The sequence below is a fragment of the Arvicanthis niloticus genome, chromosome 24 (assembly GCF_011762505.2).
Source record: "Arvicanthis niloticus isolate mArvNil1 chromosome 24, mArvNil1.pat.X, whole genome shotgun sequence".
Lineage (NCBI taxonomy): Eukaryota > Metazoa > Chordata > Mammalia > Rodentia > Muridae > Arvicanthis > Arvicanthis niloticus.
In genome coordinates, this window is record NC_133432.1 from 19,564,619 (window position 1) to 19,587,059 (window position 22,441).

Genomic DNA, 22,441 nt, shown 5'->3' on the forward strand with positions numbered 1-22,441 from the left:
AACAGTCTCTTTTGGCTTCTAAGGGCACCTACACACATCTATCATACACACACATACACACACACACACACACACACACACACACACACACACACACACACAAATCTTAAAAAAGAAAAAGCAAGACCAAGAACCTTGCCTTACAGAATTTAGGCTTCTTGTAAACAGACATTTAGAGCTGTCCCAGCCAGCTCTGTGCTTGCTGCTCAGTGACGCCTTCTTGAGCTGGAAACTGGATCTGCATTTCACTTGCCAAGCATCTCACCTTTCTGGTCCACCTACCTGGCCTCCAGAGCCAATTGGGCTTGCAAGTCACGGGCTCAAGTCTGATGTCTCCTCAGCAAGAAGGAAGAGATGGAGTGGGGGATGTTGACAGCTGTAGTCAGAGATGGCTATGCACAGTGTGACGTCCTAAAGTTACCCAGAGCACCCTGTGTGTGTGGTACTTAGGATATTAACATCAAGATTCCCCCTTCCTTCATTCCTCCCAATAGTTCCCAGGTAGAGGAGAAAGCTCAAGGTATCCCATGGCTATGTGGTCTTCTTGAGCCAGGGTTCTTGACTGGTATGAAGGGAGAAGGGATGTTTGAGGTAGCCCAAGGCTGTGATCAGAGAGTAGAGTCTGGCTGTTAGGACCACCTTTGTGCTGCAGGTTACAACTCTGTATTCCCGGGAATGAATGTTGGTGGCTTCCTGGCTCTTCTGAGATCTGGAGGCAATTGTCATAGTGTCCATATCTCAGGGGACTTAAGTGGATCCCTGAATACTTTGGTGTCTGGTGCAGGGTCATTTCTTCCCAAAGGTTCACATTTCTTGGGGTTCTAGTGCTGAAGGCATACCCAGAGAAGGGACATAAACCTGGGGTATAGTGGTCAGATGCTCCCTGAAGTAGCTAAAGGTAGCTAGTAGTTTTCTTGATCAGGGTAAGAGAAGCAAGTTGAACATCTGAGATCTAATTATCTCTTGGGACACATAGGTTCTAGAATTCTACAGCACCAGGAACTACCATGTCTTTCAAGCAGTTGAGGGGCTAACATGGATTCAGATTCTGGAAAGTGCTATAGAAGGATAGGCCTGGGTAACTGAGCTCAGGTTCTAGGCTGACCCCGGGTATGACCCTTGCCCTGTGCTTTTAGTGCTTTGGAAGATACAGGCCTAACTTTCCCTGGAGATGTAGAGAAAACATACTGCCAGGGTTCTTAGCTGGTACCCACATGGCGATAATAAGACCCAGAGCAAGTGTGGACCATGGAGTCCAAGTCCTTGGCATTGATAGTGACTGGATGGGTCTGCTATTTGACCCTACTTTATGCACGCTGACCACTGATCTATGAATGTTGAGGTCACTGTGTTCTGGGACCATAGTGTCCAAAGGACCCAGTGTCTACATCTATACAGTCACACCTAGACCTTTGCCTGTGCATCTGGATGTTTTGGGGATGGGGAGGGTGGGTGGCTGTCACAGGAGCAGAAGAGAGATTTGATGTAGCACTTACTGTAGGCTGAGCCCTGATTCATTATATAACATACCATCCCCCCCACTGGTGACCTACAAATTTGTCCAAACTTAGGGATTTTCCATCCAATCCCAGCCCTTCCTCCTGTGGAAATGGGAAGTGTACCACATAGGCAATTCTACCCAACCAAGTTCTGTTTTATGATTGGCTGGTCTGCCATGTCAATTCTGCCCTCCTTGGCCAATGATTGGTCTAGGTGAGGTCAATGGGTCCAGTGTGGAGCTACAAGACGGTGGATAGGGATGAAGAGAGAGAGAGAGGCATTGATGGCCCAGGTAGTTCCATGCCCTTCATAAGATGGCGTATGGGAACACAGGTTTCAATGGAGATCACATGGGAAACATTTCCTAAGCTTGGTGGTGTTGCTCTTTGCCTGTTACTTCCTCTTTATCTCTCGGCTAAACCTCACAGAGTCAGCGATTGCAAACCCAGATGCCTCTGAGGGTCAATAACCCAAGTAATGGATCCAATGGGCAGGACCAGCAGGCAGGCAGCTGACCTGTGGGGAGTAGCAGCCAGCTACTCAAAGCTTCTCCATTTCAACCTTCAGCTCCATCTTTTCTGATTTAGCAAGGGGAGCCCTAAGCCTTGAAAGCATGGCTGGAACTTTAATAGAAAATGCGTACAGATCAAATGAAAGTCAACTCAAGACTGAGTGAGCCCAATTGTCATCGATTTGAGGCCCCTACACAACCTGTATTGACCCTGGTGCTTTGGGGAAAAATCATACAGAATGGATCCCAGCACTTCTCAATCCTGATTCAACAGGAAACAAAATTTCTAGGCAGTTATTGTCCAGCTGTCTGTAGTGTCCTGGCTCTTAACTATGGTGATGACACAGTACAATGGCCAGAGGCGGCTTCCTAGACTGTGCAGGTGATAGCTGTCAGTCATGACTGCTCCCAAGTGTCAGGTCTGTAGTTCATGTAGAGACTAGTGACCCACATACAAGATTCACACTGGAGTCCCTAGCCCCAAACACAAGAACTGTAAAATATGTTAATAATTCACAACAACAACAATCTATGTGGTCTGCATATTGAAATAATATTTTTATAAGTTGGATTAAGTAAATAAAATATACTATTTAATTGATTTAGCCCCCCCACCCCCATATAAGTAGCTGATTGGAAATATAAAGGTATGCGTGGTGGCACACACCTATAATCCTGGGAAACTGAGGCAGTAGGATTTTGAGTTTAGGTCCTGTCCAAAAACCAACCAACCAACCAACCAACCAAACAAACAAACAGAAAAAGAATCAGAATTGACTATTGTGGTTCATTCATTTCTGGTCTCAGAACTGATCTGTGTCTGTCTCAAATATGATTCATGCATGGACTAAAATTTTAGGGACATGTGGCCACTCACTTATTCACAGTCTAGCCTACTTCTGTATACTGTGGTAGAGTTGAAGGTCTAGCCTGACAACCTGAAGTCCTAATTTTGTGGATTTTAAATAACATCTTGGGGTCTGTGGATGTGGCCCATCTGGAAGAGTACTTACCCAACAGGCATGAAGTCCTGGGTTTGATCCTCAGCAACACACAAACCAAGGGTGGTGGTGCACACCTGTAGCCCCACTACTTGGGAGGCAGAGGGAGGAGGATCAGAAGTTCAAGGCCATCCTTGGCCTCAGTCATTCTACGTACAGTGAGTTTGAGGCCAGCCTGGGCTACATGAGACCTTAATGGAAGAGGAGGAGGAAGAAGAAAGGAAGGAGAAAGAGGTGGGGGGAGGAGGGGGAATGGGAGGAGGAGAAAAAGAAGAGGGAGAGGGAGGAGTAGGTGGAGGAGAGGGAGGAGGAGGGAGAGGAAAAGGCATAAGGAATGAGGAATAAAAGAAAATGCTTGCCAGTCTGCTCAGGGAGAGAAAGCAGGAGCATTTTGCAGTCATTAGTTAAGCCCTCGCACTTTAGAGTATTAATAAACAGCTGTGGGCTGAAGATGAATGGGAGAAATGAGCTTTGATAATGCATTCTGCGCATACTTAGTGTCTTTGTCAAGGAGGGATAGGATTTTGTCGGGCCTGGCTGCCTCATGGTTCTCAACCTGTGGGTCGCGACCCCCCTGGCAAACCTCTATTTCCAAAAAGCAATGCTTCCATTACAATTCACAACAGTGGCAAAATTACAATTATAAAGTAGCGATGAAAATAATGTTATGGTTGGGGTTGTTAAAGGATTATGGTGGTTATGGTTTGTTATTAAAGGATTGAAACATTAGAAAGGTTGAGAACCACTGGGTAGAAGAAACAGAGGAGAGGGAGTCTGCCTTTAAGTTTGAGTCTGGTGTCTGTAAAGATTGAGACACATGAGACATTGTGCAGTAGGGAGGGGAGGGGATTGAGGCAAACTTCACTGAAGCAGCTACTCTGCTCAGGTTTGCTCAGTGGTTCCACGGGATGCTGTCATGTTATGTGGTGTGCTAATTAATGCTTTTTTTTCAAAGCACACGGGAAGACCAATTTTCACTTATCTCTCCCTATTTGAAAATGATAAAATTTAATTTTATTGTTTTGGAAGAAGAATGAGTCAAACCAACCTTTTTTTCAGGTGGCTGACTGAGGGGCATAAGTAACTTCTGCACTGTAGAGGTGATTTCCAGCTGGCATAAGTGGCTTAGTGTCAGGTTTCATGAATGTGATCATTCACTCATTCCATCATTCATTCATCTATCCATTTATATATCCAGCTATCCACCCATTAATTCACCCAGTCATACAGCCAGCCAGCCACTCATCCTTCCATTTACCCATCTACTCATCCATCCATCATCCATCCATCCATCTACCCACCCATCCATCTACTCATCCATCCACTCATCCATCCACTCATCCATCCACTCATCCATCTACTCATCCATCCACTCATCCATCCATCTATTCACTCATGAATCCATTTATCCATCCATCCATTTATCCATCCATCCATTTATCCATCCATCCATCTATCCACTCTTTGATGGGGCATGATGGGGCCTGTCACTCGTGATGTTCACATCCTGATCACTGACTATACAAGGTTTCCACAGGAAACAAATAAGACAGCATTTGTAAGCTATAGCCGGAGGCCAGAGAGATAGCTCAGTGATTAAAGCATTTGACCCACAACCCTGAAGATCTGAGGTCAGATCCCCAGAATCCATATAATCCTGAGTGGACATGGAAACCTGCCTACAATTCCAGTCTCAGAAGGAGAGACAGGCGCCTTCTAGTGAGATTTAGCCATAATGGCCAGCTCTGAGGTTAGTTGAGAGATCTCAGTGGATAAGGTGGCTGAGCACTTGAGCATGATCACTGACATCATCAGCCTTGGGCTTCACAAGCACCCATGTGCACCGATGTGAAAGTGTGCTCATGTAAACATACATACACAGATGTGCACACACACCACAAGGACAAGCCATCATTGCCTGCCACTGTGCACCACACCAACGGCCAGCCGAGGAGACATGGGAAGACTGAGGAGGAGACCGATAGGTTCAGACGTGAGGCTCGAGGTTCTATGCTAAGCAGTGTTGTTCTGTTTATCTTTAGACCTTCTTAAGAACGGTGGGTGAGGTGCTTCTACTGCCCAGCTGGACCCATGTATCAGAGGTAAGGAAGAGGATGCTTTGACCTTTAGTGTGAGTGTACTGTATTATGGCTGTCTTTCTGCAGTGGCATCCCATAGCCCTAACTGTTGCTAAGAAGAATGAAGCCTTTCTCAGTCCTGATGTCTGAGACACTGAAGTTCATTTCCCTTGGACATGAAATGCACCCCAGGGTGGGGGTGGGGGAAGCCTGGGACCCTCAGTCCTGTGTCATTGCCTCTGGCTCTGGGAGAGGGAGCAGCTCTTTCAGAAGGCTGACCTTTGCCTGTCATTTCACTCAGTGTATTTTTTCCCTTATTCTGCATTCTTGAATAGTAAGAGCCATATTTGGCATTTCGAGATCAGCGGATTGAGTGCGAGTCGGCAGAGCCCGAAAGTGTGCTTCATGATTAAAGAGAAAATGAAAGGCTTTTGTCCCTCTGCACTCAAAATTCGAGAAGCGGAGCAGAGTGCTTCCCCTTGATTTCCAACCGTCTTATTGATATTGCTTCTTTAAAACATGAGAAGAGTCAATGAATAGTTGTGGCGCTAAAAATACCTAAGATAAGAATCACCCGGGACTTTCAGGCGGAGCGTGACGGTGAGCCGCCTTGTATAACCCCACAGTCTGGTCCACAGCCCGCTCACACACATACATTCTACAGACATCTGCTGGAACCTGATTTTCCTAAATTTTACCGAGAACTTTTGCCAAGATGGGGTTGAAGAGAGAGCTCACAAGAAAGCACACTGGAGTTTAGATTCCAGGCATCCACACAAATGCTGGGCAGACATGCTACCGTCCCTATAACTCCAACCTGGGAAGGCAGGGACAAGGAATCCCCAGAGCAAGATGGCTAGCCATATAGGTGTGCTCTAGATCTGACTGAGAGACCCTGCCTCCATGAGTAAGATGGAAGAATGGTTTAAGCCGATTCTCAACACGAGCCTCAGGCCCCACATGTACGCATGCACGTGTGTGCATATATACCCACACATGCAAAAACATGCACATACAAGCATATCCACACACCCACACAAAATAGGGGGAAGTGGTGGGAAAAAGAACATTTGCCAAGGTACTCTTTATTCTGAGCACTGTCTTTGTCAAGTATAAGCCATGCTACAGTGACAACAGACCCCACCTCACAGTGACCTAGCATAGTGGGTATTCCCCTCTCCAATATTCAGTGATCCAGAGGTCTCACGCTCTGCCCAGATTTCATGCCACACATGGCTCCAGGGGTGCATTCAGAGAGAGTATGAAGGCTCCAAGTGCCCGAGAGGGCCCTGATGCACCAACATTCTCAAGGGCTCCTTCTCCTGAAACCCTTCTCATTTCAAACATTTAAAGCTTCTCTGCCAGGTTCAGAGGCAGAAAAGACAGCCAGTTCTCACCTAATTAATAAGATGGCGCGAGGGCTTGCCGTGCCGCGAGCTCTTTATTGAACAGCCTCATGTGAAATTAGACCGTATAACATTGGCAAATGGGAAGAGGAGAGGGATCAAGAATGATAAAGTGACAATCTCACATAGAAACACATTCTTTTCCAAGAAGCATAGACCTCCAGAGACAGGTTTCTAAGGGACTTTGTGTACAAGCTGCAGTCTGAAATGCAGGGAGGAGAGCCAGTTAGGGACAGCCAACAGAGGGACGGCAGCCAGTGGGGGCCTCAGACCAACAGATTTTCTTCATTGATTTAAATGAACTTTCTTTGAATGTAAAATATGCAAATCTGCTACAAAATATGAATAATTATGAAACAATCCCGGCTTAGGCAAGCTTCTGAGCACTGAAGGGAAGGGAGCATACGAATCGCTGCTCCTCATAGAGCTGGGTGCCAAAGACACAGACGTTCTGATTGGAATCAGACCACACGGGCCTAAGAGACAGTGTCTAAAATTGGCCCACGCGTCTGGTTCCGCCTCAGTGGGTCCTCCTGGAGTGTTTGGGAGAGGTTGCCGAGAGCTTAGCAGCAACAGATGCTGTCTAAGAAAAGATGGACGGGAATGGGAGAGGGAGACAGAACTGGGCAAAGGGCCTGAGAGAGCATGTCTACCTTGCTGTGGTGTCTGAGGTTCAAGAGAGTCAAGCCGAGCTGGACATAAACCCTGGCATGAATACAGGTCCTCAACAGGCAGCAGAGGTCTGTGAAACTAGGAGGGCCCTGCCTTCCTGTGAGCAGAATCCAGTGGTGTCCTTTCTGCCTTAAAGATGCTGAGTAAGTAAAGAGAACTATTGGATGCAGAGTCAAAGAGTTCAGAGGGAATTGGGGAACTGGTACCCTCTAAAGAGGCTGCCACTTCATTAAAGGTTGAAAGAATCTCTGGTGTTCTCATGCCTCAGGGGACTCTGGGCCACTATCTGTAAGATGGAGGTATAGGCAAACGTAAGATTTGCCCAGGTCCTTAGAGGCTTCATAGCAGAGCTACGAACAGGTGTCTGAGCTCTCTGGTCACTCAGGAGTTGACGCTATGACATTGGGTGAGCTTTGACTTGTGTGTCCTGTGCTCCATGACCTCATTGGGTGAACAGTCAGCTGGGCGAACGGTCATCGGGTCGAAGTGAGGCAGCTGGGTGATTTTCTCTCTCTCATAGCCATCATGGGGGAAAGCGAAGCTCTGAGTTCTTTATGTGTTCATCACATGCGATGCTGAGGGTGGTGGTCCTCAGAGTTTCATGTCTGTTTTGCTTACAGGACAACGCCGTAACACTGGGCCTGGTTGACACCATCGATACCGTCATGGGCCACATATCATCCAACCTACAGTCCAGAGAACCCTATGTCTCCCTCACAGGCTCTTCCTCCATGGCAGGTAGCCATTATCAGATTGGGAAGCAGTGGGGGGTTGTGGGAGAAAAGAGTGTTGGATTTGCTGGCCACTGGCCTTCACACTGCCCGAGGCTCACACAGCAGCTGAGATTAAAGCATCATTTTCCTAGCTCCAGCACCTTGTGCAAAATCCCAGTTTGGAAGGAAACTGTGTTAGAGTTAGGTTAGAAGTGCTGGGGCACGGCATGCACACGTGACTGGGTAAGCAGTCACCACAGTGTGGGTGGGTGGGCGTCTCGTGACAGTCATCTGGGCTGAAACAGAATGGGAATTCGAGTTCCTTGAGTATCCAGTGGGATGTTCTCTGCTTGGAGATGTGGAATGGATGAAGAGAGCCATGGGAGGAGGAGTCAAGGAGTCCAGAATTCGAGTCTGGGTGAATGCTAGAACAGGATACCGGAGGAAGCAGCCTGGCTCTCCCAGGATGTGCCAGAGGTCCCACAGATAGACATGTGTTCTTGGCTCTGTATTTCTGTCTCAGGATACTTCAGTACAGTGGCATTACACAGCTTCCTTCATGGCTCAGGAGCTTATCTGCACCCAGAGGCAGCTTTTGGGGCAGCCTGTCTGCCAAGCCACTTCCCCTCCTCCCACGTGGTTTCATTGTCCCTTTTCTGATGGGGTCCCCTAGAGCTTAGATAGCCACGGTCCCCCTAACCCCCATGGGGTCTGGCATCATTGCTACCATGAAGCTGGATGCTTAGAGCTAGAAGGGTGCAGTGAGGTGGGGTCCCTCCACCTAGGAGTTCTCTTAGGGCGTGGCTGGAGGACTTGACCTCTGCAGAAATTCCCATCCTAACTCACATTCGTGTGGACATGCACATATGTGTATGTGCATGTGTGTGTGTGTGTGCGCATGTGTGTGGACATACACATGTGTATATGTGCATGTGTGTGCACATGTGTGTGTTCATGCACATGTGTGTTCTAGGTCACCCTCTCTAGAGGCAATTCCTCTCTCCTAGGTGCTGGTTAGGCATAAGAAATGAAGGATGGTGACACACAGGGTCTTCAGTCTGTTTCCCACAGCCGGTGAGCCTGCCGACTCCATTCACGGTGTCTTTTTCTCTTTCAGAATTCTCTGTGGCCAAGGTCCTTCCACCAGCGCTGAGTGCCCTCCACTATAGATTCCCAGCCCACGGGCACAGCTACATTGAGATTCCGAGAGAGGCCCTTCACAGACAAGGTGAGTGGATGTGGTTCTTTAGGCCCTTGGGTGCTGCAGCCTGGGTGGCTGTCCCTCTGTGGGAGTGTGGGCGTTGGGTGCTCCCAGAGAAGGCTCGGTGGCAAAGCATGCCTTGCCACCTCATTCCACAACACACGGTAGACTGTGGACCTAGCTGGGACTTGGGAAAAAAAAATCTACATTGCTCTGAGTTTGGCCCGCCACATAGGATACTGTGTGTCCCCAAATCTGCTCAGCTCCTGGTTAGTTGAATATGAGTAGATGTGGCACCTCTCCTCCTGTTCAAGGTAGTTATGGATAGGTACGTCTGTATAGAAAAGCCAGAAATTATCCCAGGACAGGCTCAAATCAAGTCTCATTATGAGCAAGTGACTGAGGGTGCCTGCTTATACAGTCACACTCCGGAGCCCAGGCAGCTCTGGCTGTATCTGGCTGACATCTTCTATGTGGATCCTTCCCTCTTGGGTCTACTCACAGTTGAGAGTTATTGTGGTTCCTCACTCTAGATGCCTGGACAGAGGCCCAGCCCTGTCACTCAGCCCTTTTCTCTTCAAGGATTCATCTTTTGGTCTGAAGGACAGGTACCCATGACTTTAATCTCCTCCTGGCAAAGACTCAGCATTCCCTGCTCTCAGGAGAGAGGTACCACCTAGCAGATTTGCATAGCATCTTACCTCCCAGGCTCTGATGCAGGACAGATTAGAAATAACCCAGTCTTCAAGAATGGACAGAAGCCATGTTCTCAACACTTACTGGAAAGCAAGCCCGACTCCGATTAAAACCCCAGTTCAGCCCACTGATGGCTGTGTGGCCCTGGGCAGGTTTCTGACCATATCTGTGCCAGGCCAACAACGATACCCATTTCATGGCATTGTTGCAGATCTTACAAGGCAAAGTGTGCACAAATCACTATGCGTGGCATGTAATGAGCCCCAAGTTGACAGCAGGAGAGCTCACAAAATCAGCCAATGAGGGCTGAGCGTTCTCACAATTGCGGAGAGAAAGAAACGCTGAGTATGTGGGTCTCACTGTAACAAGGGGCAAGGGATACATTGTAGCCATCTGGCTGTCAGCTACAGACCTTCATTTGAGCATCGGCATACCTCTCCTGCAGACGGACTGCCACACACTCACTGCTGGGCAACTGGCAGCCCATGAAGTGTTCCCTCTCCCTGAGCTCTCTATGTTGTCTTGGGTCTGGAGTGGGCATAAGGGACGGGGCAGGAGGTCACTGTCCCAGCTGAGTACTCTCGGACTAGCCGCGGCTTCTGTGCTGTTGTAAATTCATAGTTTTGTGGCTCTTCCTCCTCCCCGCCCCGACCCCGAGTCACCCCCTTCGGCTTCACTGTGCACCTGGTTCTGCACATCTCTTGCTTATGACGGGAGTGTTGATAAGCATCCTCTGCTTTGTCCTCAGCCTGGACCACGATTGTCGGCCTTCTCTACCACACCATGCACTATTACCTGAACAACATCCCCCCAGCCAGCACAGAGTGAGTGTGGTACAGTGGTGTGGGGGTGGGGTGGGGGGTGTATGCGCTCCTTTCCGGGATGGCCGACCTCCAAGATCCTACACTTCCACGCATATGCATGGCTTTTTGTTAATTGACTCTGGCTACTTGCTGTTCAAGCCAGGTTGGGCTTCTAGCCCTTTGGAGATGATTTGCGACCAGCAGGTGGGATCCAGCAGGCTCTGGGGCAGACAGGTCAGCTATGCTCAGAGGCACTCCCTGGGCTCTCTGAGCCTCAGTTTCCACATCTACAGAATGGGAAGACAGCAGGCCTGCCTTTATGATTGTCTCCCTTGAGAAGATGTCCTCCCCTCACATTTTCTTCTTCTACAGTTGGTATGAAAAGATTAGGGAGCTCACGTACATAATTAAACTCACCCAGGGGTCAGGGGTCATTCACAGGTCAAACTCACCAGATCCCAATTGAAACATCTACATACCAGGTATCTCACTGAATACCTGACCTTGGCATTTCAACCTCAGGACTCCAAAACAGAGTCAGGGGGATGTCGGTGGGCTGTTGCAGATCGGAGTGAGGTGGGGAAATCTAGTCGGAATGGTTTTAAGCAAATGAGGAACTTGTTGGATAGTGTAAACTCTGAGTATCCTGTGAGCATCTGGCTTCAGGGGCAGCGTGGTCCAGCTGTCCAGGTAATATTACCAGGTCCCATCTCTAAGCTCTTCCCAGGGTGGTCTCCTTCTCTGTCGGGCAGTCTCCTTACAGTTTTAAGTCAGGGAGACCTTGTCCTTCAGGGCTGACATCCAGCAGAGACTGTGTCCCAGGACTCCCTCCTGGATTCTCTTCTGTGGGAAGGTCTGGGTCATGATTTTACTCCTGAGCTCTGGTGTGGTTGGGTAATGTGCTGTGTTGGCCAGTGCAGCTCTAGATGGCAGGACTTGCTCCCAGCCATGGACCCAGCTCTCTGTGCATAGCTGAGTGGAGGAAGAGTGGTCAGCTGTGTGACCCACGGGAACTGAGGCACCTTCATGAGGAAACGGATGGGCAGGAGGCGATGTGATGGAGGATGCCACCACACAAGTACTAATCACATGCTTGTGTAATTGGACAATGTAAGGTTCAGACAGGGCGAACCGGTGCCTGAGGTAACAAAGACAGGCAGGTCAATGCGTTGAAATTTCAAGCCTAGGGTCAAAGACCTGTTCTTCTACATTCCCTGGTATATTTTAAGGTCCTGTCCCATCTCACCTCCCAATCATGTCACACTTCCAAGAGGATAGAATGGAGGGACAGAGATTAGATGTGCAGCTGCAGAGGCCACATCCAGACATAAGATCAAGTGTCAGTCTCAGAAGACCTGGCTTCAATGTCACAGTCTAGCTACTACGTTTATAACCCATTTCCACTGATTTCTCAGGATTCCCGAAGCCGGGAACTGCAAAGACTGCCTGCTGTCTGTCGCCAGCCACCTGATCTCCCTGGAGGTGTCCCCACCTCCCACTCTGTCCCAGAACCTATCCGGCTCTCCTCTGATCACTGTCCATCTCAAACACAAACTGGTGAGTGAAAGACGCTTCCCTCGCAGGCTCTCAGTATGGTCGTCATGACTGTGGCGTGGAATGAAGAGCCATCCGTGGACCTAGTGCTGAGTAAACAGTACATTTTGCTCTCAAGGGTCCATTTCCTTCCAATTTAGTCCTTGAAGCCCATGGCTGAGCCTCACCAATGGACATGGGCTGACATTGAGTGAAGAGGCTTCTACCCTCCCACCCCCTGTGGCTCTCCTAGGCGAGTGCAGCCCTTATGGGTATGCCCCTGCCTGTGGCAATATTTTGTTTGGAGTAGAGGGATAGCTGTCCCAGGGTCACTTAGCAGGCATGGCAGGGTAACCTGAGATCTGTCATGCATTGCTTCGGAGCCTGAGAGTGACACCTCTGCTTTGGTGTCATCAAAGGGATGAGCTGTTTGTCCTGATACATTCATTCACACTGAGGTTCTGTCATTTTTGGGTAGCTCTGCCTGTAGGGAAGCACCATACTGTGGCTGCTTCTCCCCCGTTGGGTAGCCAGGCCCGCTGTGCACCAGGCTGGATTGGAAGGAGAGAAGCCTAGCCAGGTTCTGGTGGATGCAGGCAGGATCTTGGTTGGCAGTGAATGTACAGGCCATGAACACACCCAGGAACAGCTTTGGAGAATGGGTTCCATTTATTGGGGGGAACAAAGGCTATTTAAACCTTTGGGAGGGTGAGTGGGGGCTATCTGGGTGATGTACATCATTCATCATTGACTGGGGGAGGGGCGAGGTACTGGGGATACCTCATTTGCATGAAGAGAAATTCCAGGAGCTGCTGGATATGACCTTATAAGGAGACAGGAAGTTTAACCTGGCTACTGGCTACTTGATCTCCTGTGTTGAGGGACAGAGACCAGGGACCAGGAAATGCAGACCCGGGGCAGGGTAGGGAATGATCCTACTCTTGTCTATCTCAGGATGAGACGTGCTTTGACCCCACTCTTGCTCCAGGCTGGCTCCTCTCAGTCCCTGGAACCACAAGTGAGAATGGCAGAGATGGGATCTGATATGCTGTTGTTTCTATGTGTGTATACTTGCACGCAACATCTTCCTGTGCATCTGTCAAAGGCTTGTAGCTGGCACCTAGCCTTTGAGGGTGGTGCTGAGCACACACAGCAGGGGGTCCCAGAGACCTCGGGAACCTCACTGTTTCAGGTGAAGTTTATGCAGTGGGAATGCATGGGTGATAGCAGATATCAGGAAGCCAGGAGGTGGCATATTGAAAAACAGTCAGGGATCGCTCTCTGGAGGCAGGAAAAGGCGGAACAGGAAGGCGGGGCAAAACCACTGAGGGCAGAGGGCAGACAAGCTGGCTCAGAACCAGGGCTTTATGGCGTCCGTACACCGAGGAGTGCACACCTGTTTGTGTGCATGTGTTGATGTGTGCGCGTGGGTGTGCATACGCTCAGACTGGCTGGAAACGAAGAAATCCAAGATGTTAGACACAAGTTTGTTTCCACACTCTTCAAAGGGAGAGGTTCCTGCTTTTCTCTCCGCTGTTTGCCTTGAAAGTGTCTCCAGGCGGTTGCCAGAAACCCTGGCTTTGTCAGCTGCACCGACCTGCTTGGCCCCGCCCCCTAACCTTGGTTTACAGGGCTCTCAGTATTAAGCAGCCTCTTCTTGGAATTTTGGGTTTGGCGTGCATAGCACAGCAGCTGGTCCTCTGGAGAGTTCACTTCTACCTGCAAAGAGACTCCTCCCTTCTAAGAAACCTTCCTTCATCTTGCTTTCCTCTTCTGGTGTCCCCTGGTCATGCCATGGGGTGTGGAGGGAGGGAGGGAAAGAAGGAGGGAGGGAGGGAGGGAGGAAGGGAAAGAGGAGGGGCAGGAGATGTCTTTTGGGCTGTCGTCCTGGTGGGTGACAGTGAAAGATTCCAGTCCCCCCCTCCACTCCCTCTCTCTTGGAGTCATCTGTTTCTGTGTGTGTGGCTCGCTTCTGGAGATGGTGTTTTATAAGTGGTCCAGGACAGACTAACACAGAGTCTTAAAGACCAATTATCTCACTAAGGTCTTACAAGGCTCCTCCTCAGCAGCAGTGAAACAGAGTTCACCGCCCAGATGTGCGCTCTGCCCAGCATACCCTGACTGGAGTGTAGGTGTATGAAGCAAGTGTAGGGGGCTCCCCCACTCACTGGAATGTTCATGGGGAGGCAGCAGGAGGCTGGGACGCCTGCCCGCCTGCACGTCATGCATGTGCACTGACTGGTTCTGTTGGAAAGGAAATGATGGCTTATGTTGGGGGGCGGGGACTCAGACAACCAAGGCTTCCAAGGAGCTGTTCGTGAAGCACTGCAGACTGATGTGAATGGGGCCGTCTGTTCTGGGAAGGTACATAGCTTCCCTCTCAAAGGCGGGAGAAGACTGGACTGTCTTGAGTGCTGAATCTACTTAAGAAGGCAGTGGTGGGGTCAGTGAGACACCTCAGCAGATAGGGGCATCTGCCACCAGAATGATCTGAATTTGATGCCGGGGACTCACATGGTAGAAGGACAGAGCTGGCTCCTACAAGTTATCCTCTAACCTATGCATGCACTCATGCGTGTGCGCGCGCGCGCACACACACACACAAACACACACATGCACACGTGTACACACACGTGCACATAAACACACATACATGTGTGCACACACACATTGACGCATGCATGCACACATGCACAATCGCACACACATGTGCACACGCACACACACACACACAAATAAAAATGTAATTTAAAAAAGAAGCCAAAGGTGGACTCCCTGGCATTGCCCTCCCCATCTCCTAGCTTCCTGTTTGTCTGAAAGCTTGCAGGCTACAGCCAGGGGAGCCAGCCTGAGAGGAAGGGATGACCTTCCAGTGCAGTGGGATTGCAGGTCCCACCCTCCCAGTGCTGTTGGTCATCTTGTGGAAGACTCCACTTCTGTTTTCTGTGAAGTTCTGGGAAGGTGCCAGTTTGCCAACCAGAGGGGCGGGGGGGAAAGGAAGCGTAGGCTAAGACACATTCCCAGCTTAATGGTCGGTTGCTTGAGTTATTTTTAACAAAGAGCTTGAATGAGAGATTGTGCCTTAAAGAGGGACAAGAGGGAATTTTTATCCTACCAGAAGAGAGTAGTAATTAAAGACAGTTGAAAGATTTCTTTTTCTCCCCACTTTGGTGTGTGTGTGTATGCATGCACACGTCCGTGTGCTTGCTTGTTTGTCTGCTTTTGCTTGGTTGGTTGAAGGTTCACGCTGTCCTCCCGAGGATGCATAGGAGGACTGCTGCTCTGGGTGCAGCTGTGGCATCCTCCCTGGGGCTGATGGGAAAGAACAGACAGAGTTGGAAGATGGAGGAGGTTTTGGCACTTATCTCCTCCATCCATGTCTGTAAAGCATAGAACAAGGATCACAGTACTGTCTTCCAGTGTGTCAAAGCACATATGGCTAGGATTGGGGCTCCAGGCTGAGGAGCCTCAATTTCTCTTCTTGTCATGGTAAATGGTTGGTGTGGGCTCCCCAGGGTCTTGAGACAATAGGTACCTGTGCAGGTTTGCTTTTAATTGCTGTGATAAACACCGAGGCTATAAGCAAGCTGGGGAAGAAAGGTTTACTTGGTGTATGGATCCTGAAGTCAGGCAGGAATTGAAGCAGAGGCCATGCAGGATCAGCGCTGCCTAGCTGGATGCTCAAACTCATGTGTTCTGCTTTCTTTTCTCTCCCTGGACCACCTGCCCAGTGGTGGCGCCACCCACAATGCCTTGGTCCTCACACATCAATCACGAGTGGAGAAAATGTCATACACACTTGCCTTCAGGCCAATCCGATGGGGACGTTTTCTCAGTTGGGGTTTCCTCCTGCATAGAACACTGAGCAGGTACCTGGTGAATTCCAGGGGTAGGTATAGTAAAGGCCCCAGTCCGTATTATGGAAATCTGCTAAAGGACCCTGGGACCTAAGGCTGTATCATTCTGAATGTACGGGGTCCTGTCCACCACCCTCGATGCTCAGGCTACAGAGGACGAATGAACCAAGGAGGCTCTGGGTCAGGCCAGTGTTTGGAGCTGCCCCTCTGCAGACAGATTGACTGCTCAGGCTTGGTGTATCTATGGATTAGTTAGACCACAGGGATATCTACTATGCTAGATCTCAGGTACCAACATTCTTGACTCCATCCCGAAGGCTGGCTGTTTTAGTCCCTGGTCCGCTCTAAGTGTACCAGAAGCTAAGCCTTCTCTTGGAGTGCTAGTTTGCTCCTGGGAGTCCATTTCTACGGAACGTGGCACATATCTACCCAGCCTTCTAGGACTCTGGGAATGATAGTGTGTGAGAAATGTGACAGTTCTCCAGTCTGGTGTCTCCATGGAGCTGGAAGATAGGTCTGCATGGCACACACAGGCATGGGAATCCAGATGCTGGATTTTTCTGCAGCATCTGACCTCTCTGTAGAAACAGCTGTGGCCTCCTGATTCAGCAAGATGCTGTCAAGATGTGGGGTTGTGGACACTGTTGGGAAGCTATCGGGCATCCCAACACATCTGTAGCCTCAGTTCACTGAACTCCTGGGGCAGAGTCCCCAGCTGGGAAAACCAAATACATCGACAGACATTGCCAGGAATGCCCACGGAGATTCCCAGTTGAGAATTCCATCTGCCGCTGTAGAAACAGCTACATTGTTGCCATTGTTTTACAGCATCCGATTGTGTGGACATCCTATCTCTTATCGCCTGGGATATGCTTGGGTTGTTTTCCACTTTAGATCTTTAAGCTCCATCACTTTTCTGTTCCTTTAAAGGATAACATTTCAAAACCGATAGTTTATAGCTATTCTTTATGGTCTGTTGTGAACGCGAAAAAAGGGTCTTTTTTAAAAAAATTTAAATTTACTTTATTTATTTGTGTATATGTATGTATTCCTGTGTCGTGCCATGTGTAAAGAGGCCAGAGGACAACTTCTGGGAGTCAGATCTTTTTTTTTTTTTCTACCATGTGAGTCTCGAACTTAGGTCAACAGGTTTTGGGCAAGTGCCTTTACCCACTAAACCGTCTAATTGGCCCCATGAGAAGAAAAGTCCTGATATGTGTACAGAACATTTTCTTCCTGTGCTTGGTACTCTGGAAAACCTGGTAGCCCCTCTCTGCAAACTGTGCTATGATGAGATTATTATTATTATTATTTTTAAATCTATAAATGTTCATTGCAATGAGTCATGCTATCTGTCTAAGCTTTGCTTTAATTTTTTTTTAAAATTTTCTTTTGGTGAGGAGGTTGCAAGGGCAGACGGCAGAAAAGATGAGTAGGATTGGGATGCGTGGTGTGAAACTCACAGAGCATCAATAAAAACTTTTTAAAAAATCCATCTACAGTGAATGTTGAGCTCTGATGGGCTCCCAACCACCCTCTGTGGACATCAGGGCAAACACACAGACTTGTGTTAATGTGGCGAGGCCAGCCAGTCCATGTTTCCCAGTTTTTGGTCCAATCTGTTTGAATGTCCAGGCCAATGGCCATAAACTCCCTGGCCATTTCTCTGGCTGTGTCAGAGCCCACACCCTGCCTTCCACTGTTGCATCTGGCTTTTCCCAGTCTTAAGCCGTACAGACACTGCTATGATGAACTGCCACGTGCCCACTCAGGTCTCTCTCTATGACAACGTCTTAGAAATAGAATTGCTTGGTTAAACGGCCATGGATTTTTGTCATTTCTAATTTGCTTCTGGTGTTTAAGCCAACTACATGTTCATGTTCAGAGGGAGACAGCAGACTCTGGAGCTTGGGCTCCTGATGTGAACTCTGGGGGGTCAGGGTAATTCAGAACAAACTCCCTCACTCCTGTCTGAAGAGCATGTGTCAGGGGAGGGAACACCCTCCCAGGAAGTCACCTCTCTGTATGAGTGCCACATTCTCCACAGAGTAGACGCAAGCCCAGGAGATCACCCCAAGCCAAGTGGCAGAACACAGCCAGTGTCTGAATGCCCATCCCATACACAGCACCATCCCACTGTGGGCTGTGCAGGGAACACACTAGAAAATTCCAGACCTACCTGGCCTGTGTTCATTTCTGTTGGTTGTGAGCCTGGGAGTGTAGTCGCTGGTCCTGGGACAGATGTGTCTATGTATGTCATTGATAAACAGCACCAGGGACTGATCCCTTTTCCCTAACCATCCCACATCCTGGAGAGCATGTGAACCTGTCAGTCATGTTGGGGATTGTCAGTCTTCTCCGGGCTGGGCACCCATGGGGCTTGTGCTACTTTGTTACTTTGTTCTGGTTTCCATTTATTTTTTTTTCCTCCATGACACTGGTGACCTCTTTATAATGTTTATTGGGCATCCATATATATATTCTACCCTATCTCCTCATCCAGTCACTGCTTCTGTTTCCTTATCGATTTTCAGTTCTCGGCCCTCCTCGGATGTGAGGCATCGGTACCGCCAGCTCCTTCTTCCGCTGTGCCTGGCCTTTTTGCTCTCAGGGTGTCTGTTGATGAGTGGCTGGCTTTAAAATTTTCATACAAGCCCCATTTATCAAGCTCCTGACTGGAGCTTCGTGCCCTTTGGTGTCCTGGTCAAGAAATCTCATCTGTCAGATGGAGGTCATAGAGAAACTCTGGGATTGCTTGAAGCATTCTGAGCTCGCTTCCATTAAGTTCTGCAGTGGTTGTCTAATTGTGTCTGTGTGTGACGAGGCAGGGCCAAGATTGATTTCCCCTACACTCGTGCCCAATTAAGGGGCTCCACCTGTTGGCGGGATAAACCTCCGCCTTAGGCTGTTGGGCTCGATCCTTTTCCCATCCATCAAACTGGCTGTTCGTACCTCCCTAACTTCAGTGGCTTTATGCTAAAGCCGCGCTAACTCCTCACGCCTCGCCTGGGCTGTTGATGGCAGAATCTACATTTTAACCACCGATGTTCACTGCGGACGGTGCCTTCAGACACATCCTAAGATCCGGCACTGTCACCACCGGGGCTCGTTAGCCTGCTTCCCACTTAGCTCTAAACTGTGATGGGCAAAAACTTACATCTGCTTGTTTCTGTTTGAGTTCCTTTGATTGCTGGCAACTCGGAGCGTCCTTCCCTGAGTGGCTCTGCCATCTGCATTCTTCTTTCAGATCATGTACTCTTGCTTTAGGGTTTTTTTTGGGGTGGGTGGGTGGGTGGGGGGAGATGTGCTGTGTGCTTCATTACTGACTTCTAAGAGCCCTCCTCGTCTTACAGATAGCTTGTTGCCTGCTGCAATGTACCATGGTTGTAGGTTGGTTTTCTGGGTTTTTTTTTTTTTTTTTTTTTTTTTTTTTTTTTTTTTTTGACGCTTTTTGCCTCGTGCAAGTTAAAACGTTCTATATTGTCAAGGCTGTCAACCGTTTCCTCCAGAAAGACATCCCAGCTCCCCACGACCGCTGTGACAAATCCACATAAACCCAGTGGCTTGGAACAACATTGCTTTATTATCTGAGAATCCTGGAGGCCTGGTGGGCAAAGGCAGTCTCCCTGTGCTAAACTCCAGGTGTCAGAGGCCCAGGAGGGCAGCTCCTTTCTTGCCTTCCTAGCTTCTACAGACAATCTCAGCTTTAATGCTTCCTTTAAACCATTTATAGACCAGCCATTCCATTGCCGTCTCTCTGTCTCCCCCTCTTCAGTTCCCACCCTGCTACCTCCCTCTCGCAAGGACTGCATGATGACTTTGGACCACCTGAGTGACATTTGGTTGAAGGGCGTTGGCACAGAGCCTTTGCCGTATGGAGACAGCCCCTCCCTCCTTCTTAGGACTGGGGTGCAGGTCCCATAGGCAAACAGTCATCGTCCTTACCAGAGAAAAGGGCTGTCAGAGCCTTTTCTTCCTTCCTCATCTACTTGGTGGCTAAGATCGTGTGTGTGTGTGTGTGTGTGTGTGTGTGTGTGTTCAAACCTTTCTTCTCTTGGTGACTCAAAGTGTCAGAGAAGTGTCATGGTGTCACTCCCATGTCCGATAGAGAAGACCAGTGTAGAGTTTCCCTTAGTGTGTATCAGTGCACCGAGGGACACTGGATAATAACTGAAGGAGTAAAAGCCACTTGGCCTCCTTCTAAGGATCAGCTCTGGGGACTGCAGAGCGGGGCAACCCTTGAAATGTCTCAAAAGGCACAGTTATCCCCTTCTACTTCCAGCCCTGCCTGTGTGGAAACAGGCAGCCGACCAGCCACCCCTGTGAAAAGCTGCTGAGGGCCTGTGAGCGGCCTGAGCGTCTCTCAGTGTTTGGTTCCAGGACTCTGGCAGTAGTGACTCACAGAAAGGGGTCCCCCCCACCCCACATAAGCGCCCTTTGAAGCTCCCTGCAGACTCAGACACAACCGGGCCAGGCACAGATACTCAGGGCCCTGCTGAAGCCCCCACATGGTAGGAGCAGACCCTCCATTGCCATCCAGGCTTTGGAATCCTTGGTGCAACTTTGCAGAGAAATCCAGTTTCACCCTCCCCAGGCAATGCAGTGTGTTCTTCCAAGTCTCCTGTGTGTGTCAGTTCTGACACTAACTTTGAAAATTCTACATGCTGGGTTTGTAGCTCACTCTGGTGTTCTTGTGCAAAGCCCCCAGCTTCGGTATGTCACCTTTTATGGGGAAGGCAGACCTGTGTGCCTCGGCAGGGCCCTTTCTCATTTGAGGTGGCTTGTGGTCTCCAAACAGGGAGTTGACACGGCACCTGGCTATCGTGTGACTCTTTTGCTCTCAGAGGTCCATTGTAGGTCCTGCATGTGGGGAGATGGTGGGGGATGCTGGGACTAGGGTCTTTAGGTCATTGGGAGTATTGTCCCTGAAGGGGATAATGGGACTCTGTTCTCCTCCTCTTTCCCTCTTTTTTATTTCAGGCCATGAGTTGAGGTGAACAGGTTTGCTTAGCCATGCTTTTTTTTTTTTTTTTTTTTTTTTTTTTTTTTTTTTTTTTTTTTTTTTTTTTGCTATTGCCATCTGGTACCTCAAGAGAGGCCCAAAAGCAATGGGTACTTGCCCATTAGTGAAGAGGAGGAATGCAGAAAAGAAAACTAGGAACTCAAAACAGCCCCTTGCTTGTTTTCACAAGAGTTGTAGTAACGCAAATTGAGCACACAGCCTGAGGACATAGCCTGGGGAGGTTCCGGGACCTCCCAACTCTGACACCAGCAGAGAGGTCATGAAATCACCAAAGTTTCTTATTTTAGCAACTCATATCTGCCCAGTGGTCACCTCTGTTAAACCAAGACATTATTACCAGCATAGGTCTCCAAGCCTCTGTAGGGTCAGAGCGCTATGCAGAAGTTCCAAGGCTCATGTCTGCCTGAGCAGATGTCTGGGACCTCTTGTGGGTAAGCTGTTAGAAGGCATCACTCCATGGATTGCTTTTCTGTCTTGTGTGGCTTGAGTGTGCCCTAGAATATGCTAGGTAGACTCGTGAACACGTGGCTTCCCACTTTTATACAGATGGAGGGTGTGGTGAGGTGCAACGTGGGGTTGTTCTTCCGTTGTTAGTCAGGGCTCACTGACTTCTCATCTCTGATGGGTATCTGGACAAGCAGCTCTTGGTGCCGAAGGAACACACATCTCTTCAGCCAGAGTTGACAGGTGACGACAGAGATGACTCCCCGGGCCACACAGTATGGTCTCTGGGACTATGAACAGGGAGAGTTCAGCCAGAGCCATTTAACACCAACTTCCCTGGGCCCGTTTCCACAGTTGCTGTGTGAGGTAAGAAAGCGGATACAAGGTATATCTGGGCATCAGTGTGTGTGGCTTGCTGTGCCTCTCAGGTGGGGCAACCCTACCCTCTGCCAATGCTGCTGCATAAGAGAAAAAGGTCCAACTTCCGTCTGCATCTGAGTCCTATGTCCCCCATCTTCCAGTCTTAACTTGGCCTCTACCATCACCCATATAAGATAGCCACAGCCTCCTGGCTGCCCTCTCTTCCAGACTTGCCCCTTCTTGTAACTTAGTACCCAGAGGACTATTCAAAATGTGCCTGGAGAGATGGCTCAGTGATTAAGAACATGGGTCGCTCTTGCACAGGACCAGGGTTCAATTCCCACCACGCACAAGGCATTTACCAACCATCGAGTTCCAGGGGGCTCTGTCGCCCTCTTCTGGACTCTGTAGGCACTGCAAGCATGCTACACCCATACAGCAAACGCCACATGCATATAAAAACTAGACATTAACAAATCTTCAAAGTGCTTTAAAACAGTCACCTGTCTGCTTAAAACCTTTCCCTGCGTCCTCTACAGCCCCAGCCTTCAGTCACCACAGCCTCCTTCTGGCTCTTCCCCACACGAGTCAGGACCTTCACTTCCATTCTTCCTCCAGAATGGAATGCTCTCCTCCAGGCCCC

General features: G+C 49.2%; 1 protein-coding gene across 4 annotated transcripts in view; it reads left to right on the forward strand.

Annotated features, from left to right (window-relative positions):
• Positions 1 to 22,441, forward strand: part of Adgrd1 (adhesion G protein-coupled receptor D1) — a 115,627-nt gene that overhangs the window by 32,726 nt on the left and 60,460 nt on the right. For all 4 annotated transcript variants that reach the window (XM_076922995.1, XM_076922996.1, XM_076922998.1 and 1 more), the window contains 5 exons: positions 5,055 to 5,114; positions 7,789 to 7,906; positions 8,999 to 9,109; positions 10,527 to 10,602; positions 11,997 to 12,138. In XM_076922995.1, the coding sequence (XP_076779110.1) occupies positions 5,055 to 5,114; positions 7,789 to 7,906; positions 8,999 to 9,109; positions 10,527 to 10,602; positions 11,997 to 12,138 (507 nt within the window). The remainder of the gene's footprint in view (positions 1 to 5,054; positions 5,115 to 7,788; positions 7,907 to 8,998; positions 9,110 to 10,526; positions 10,603 to 11,996; positions 12,139 to 22,441) is intronic.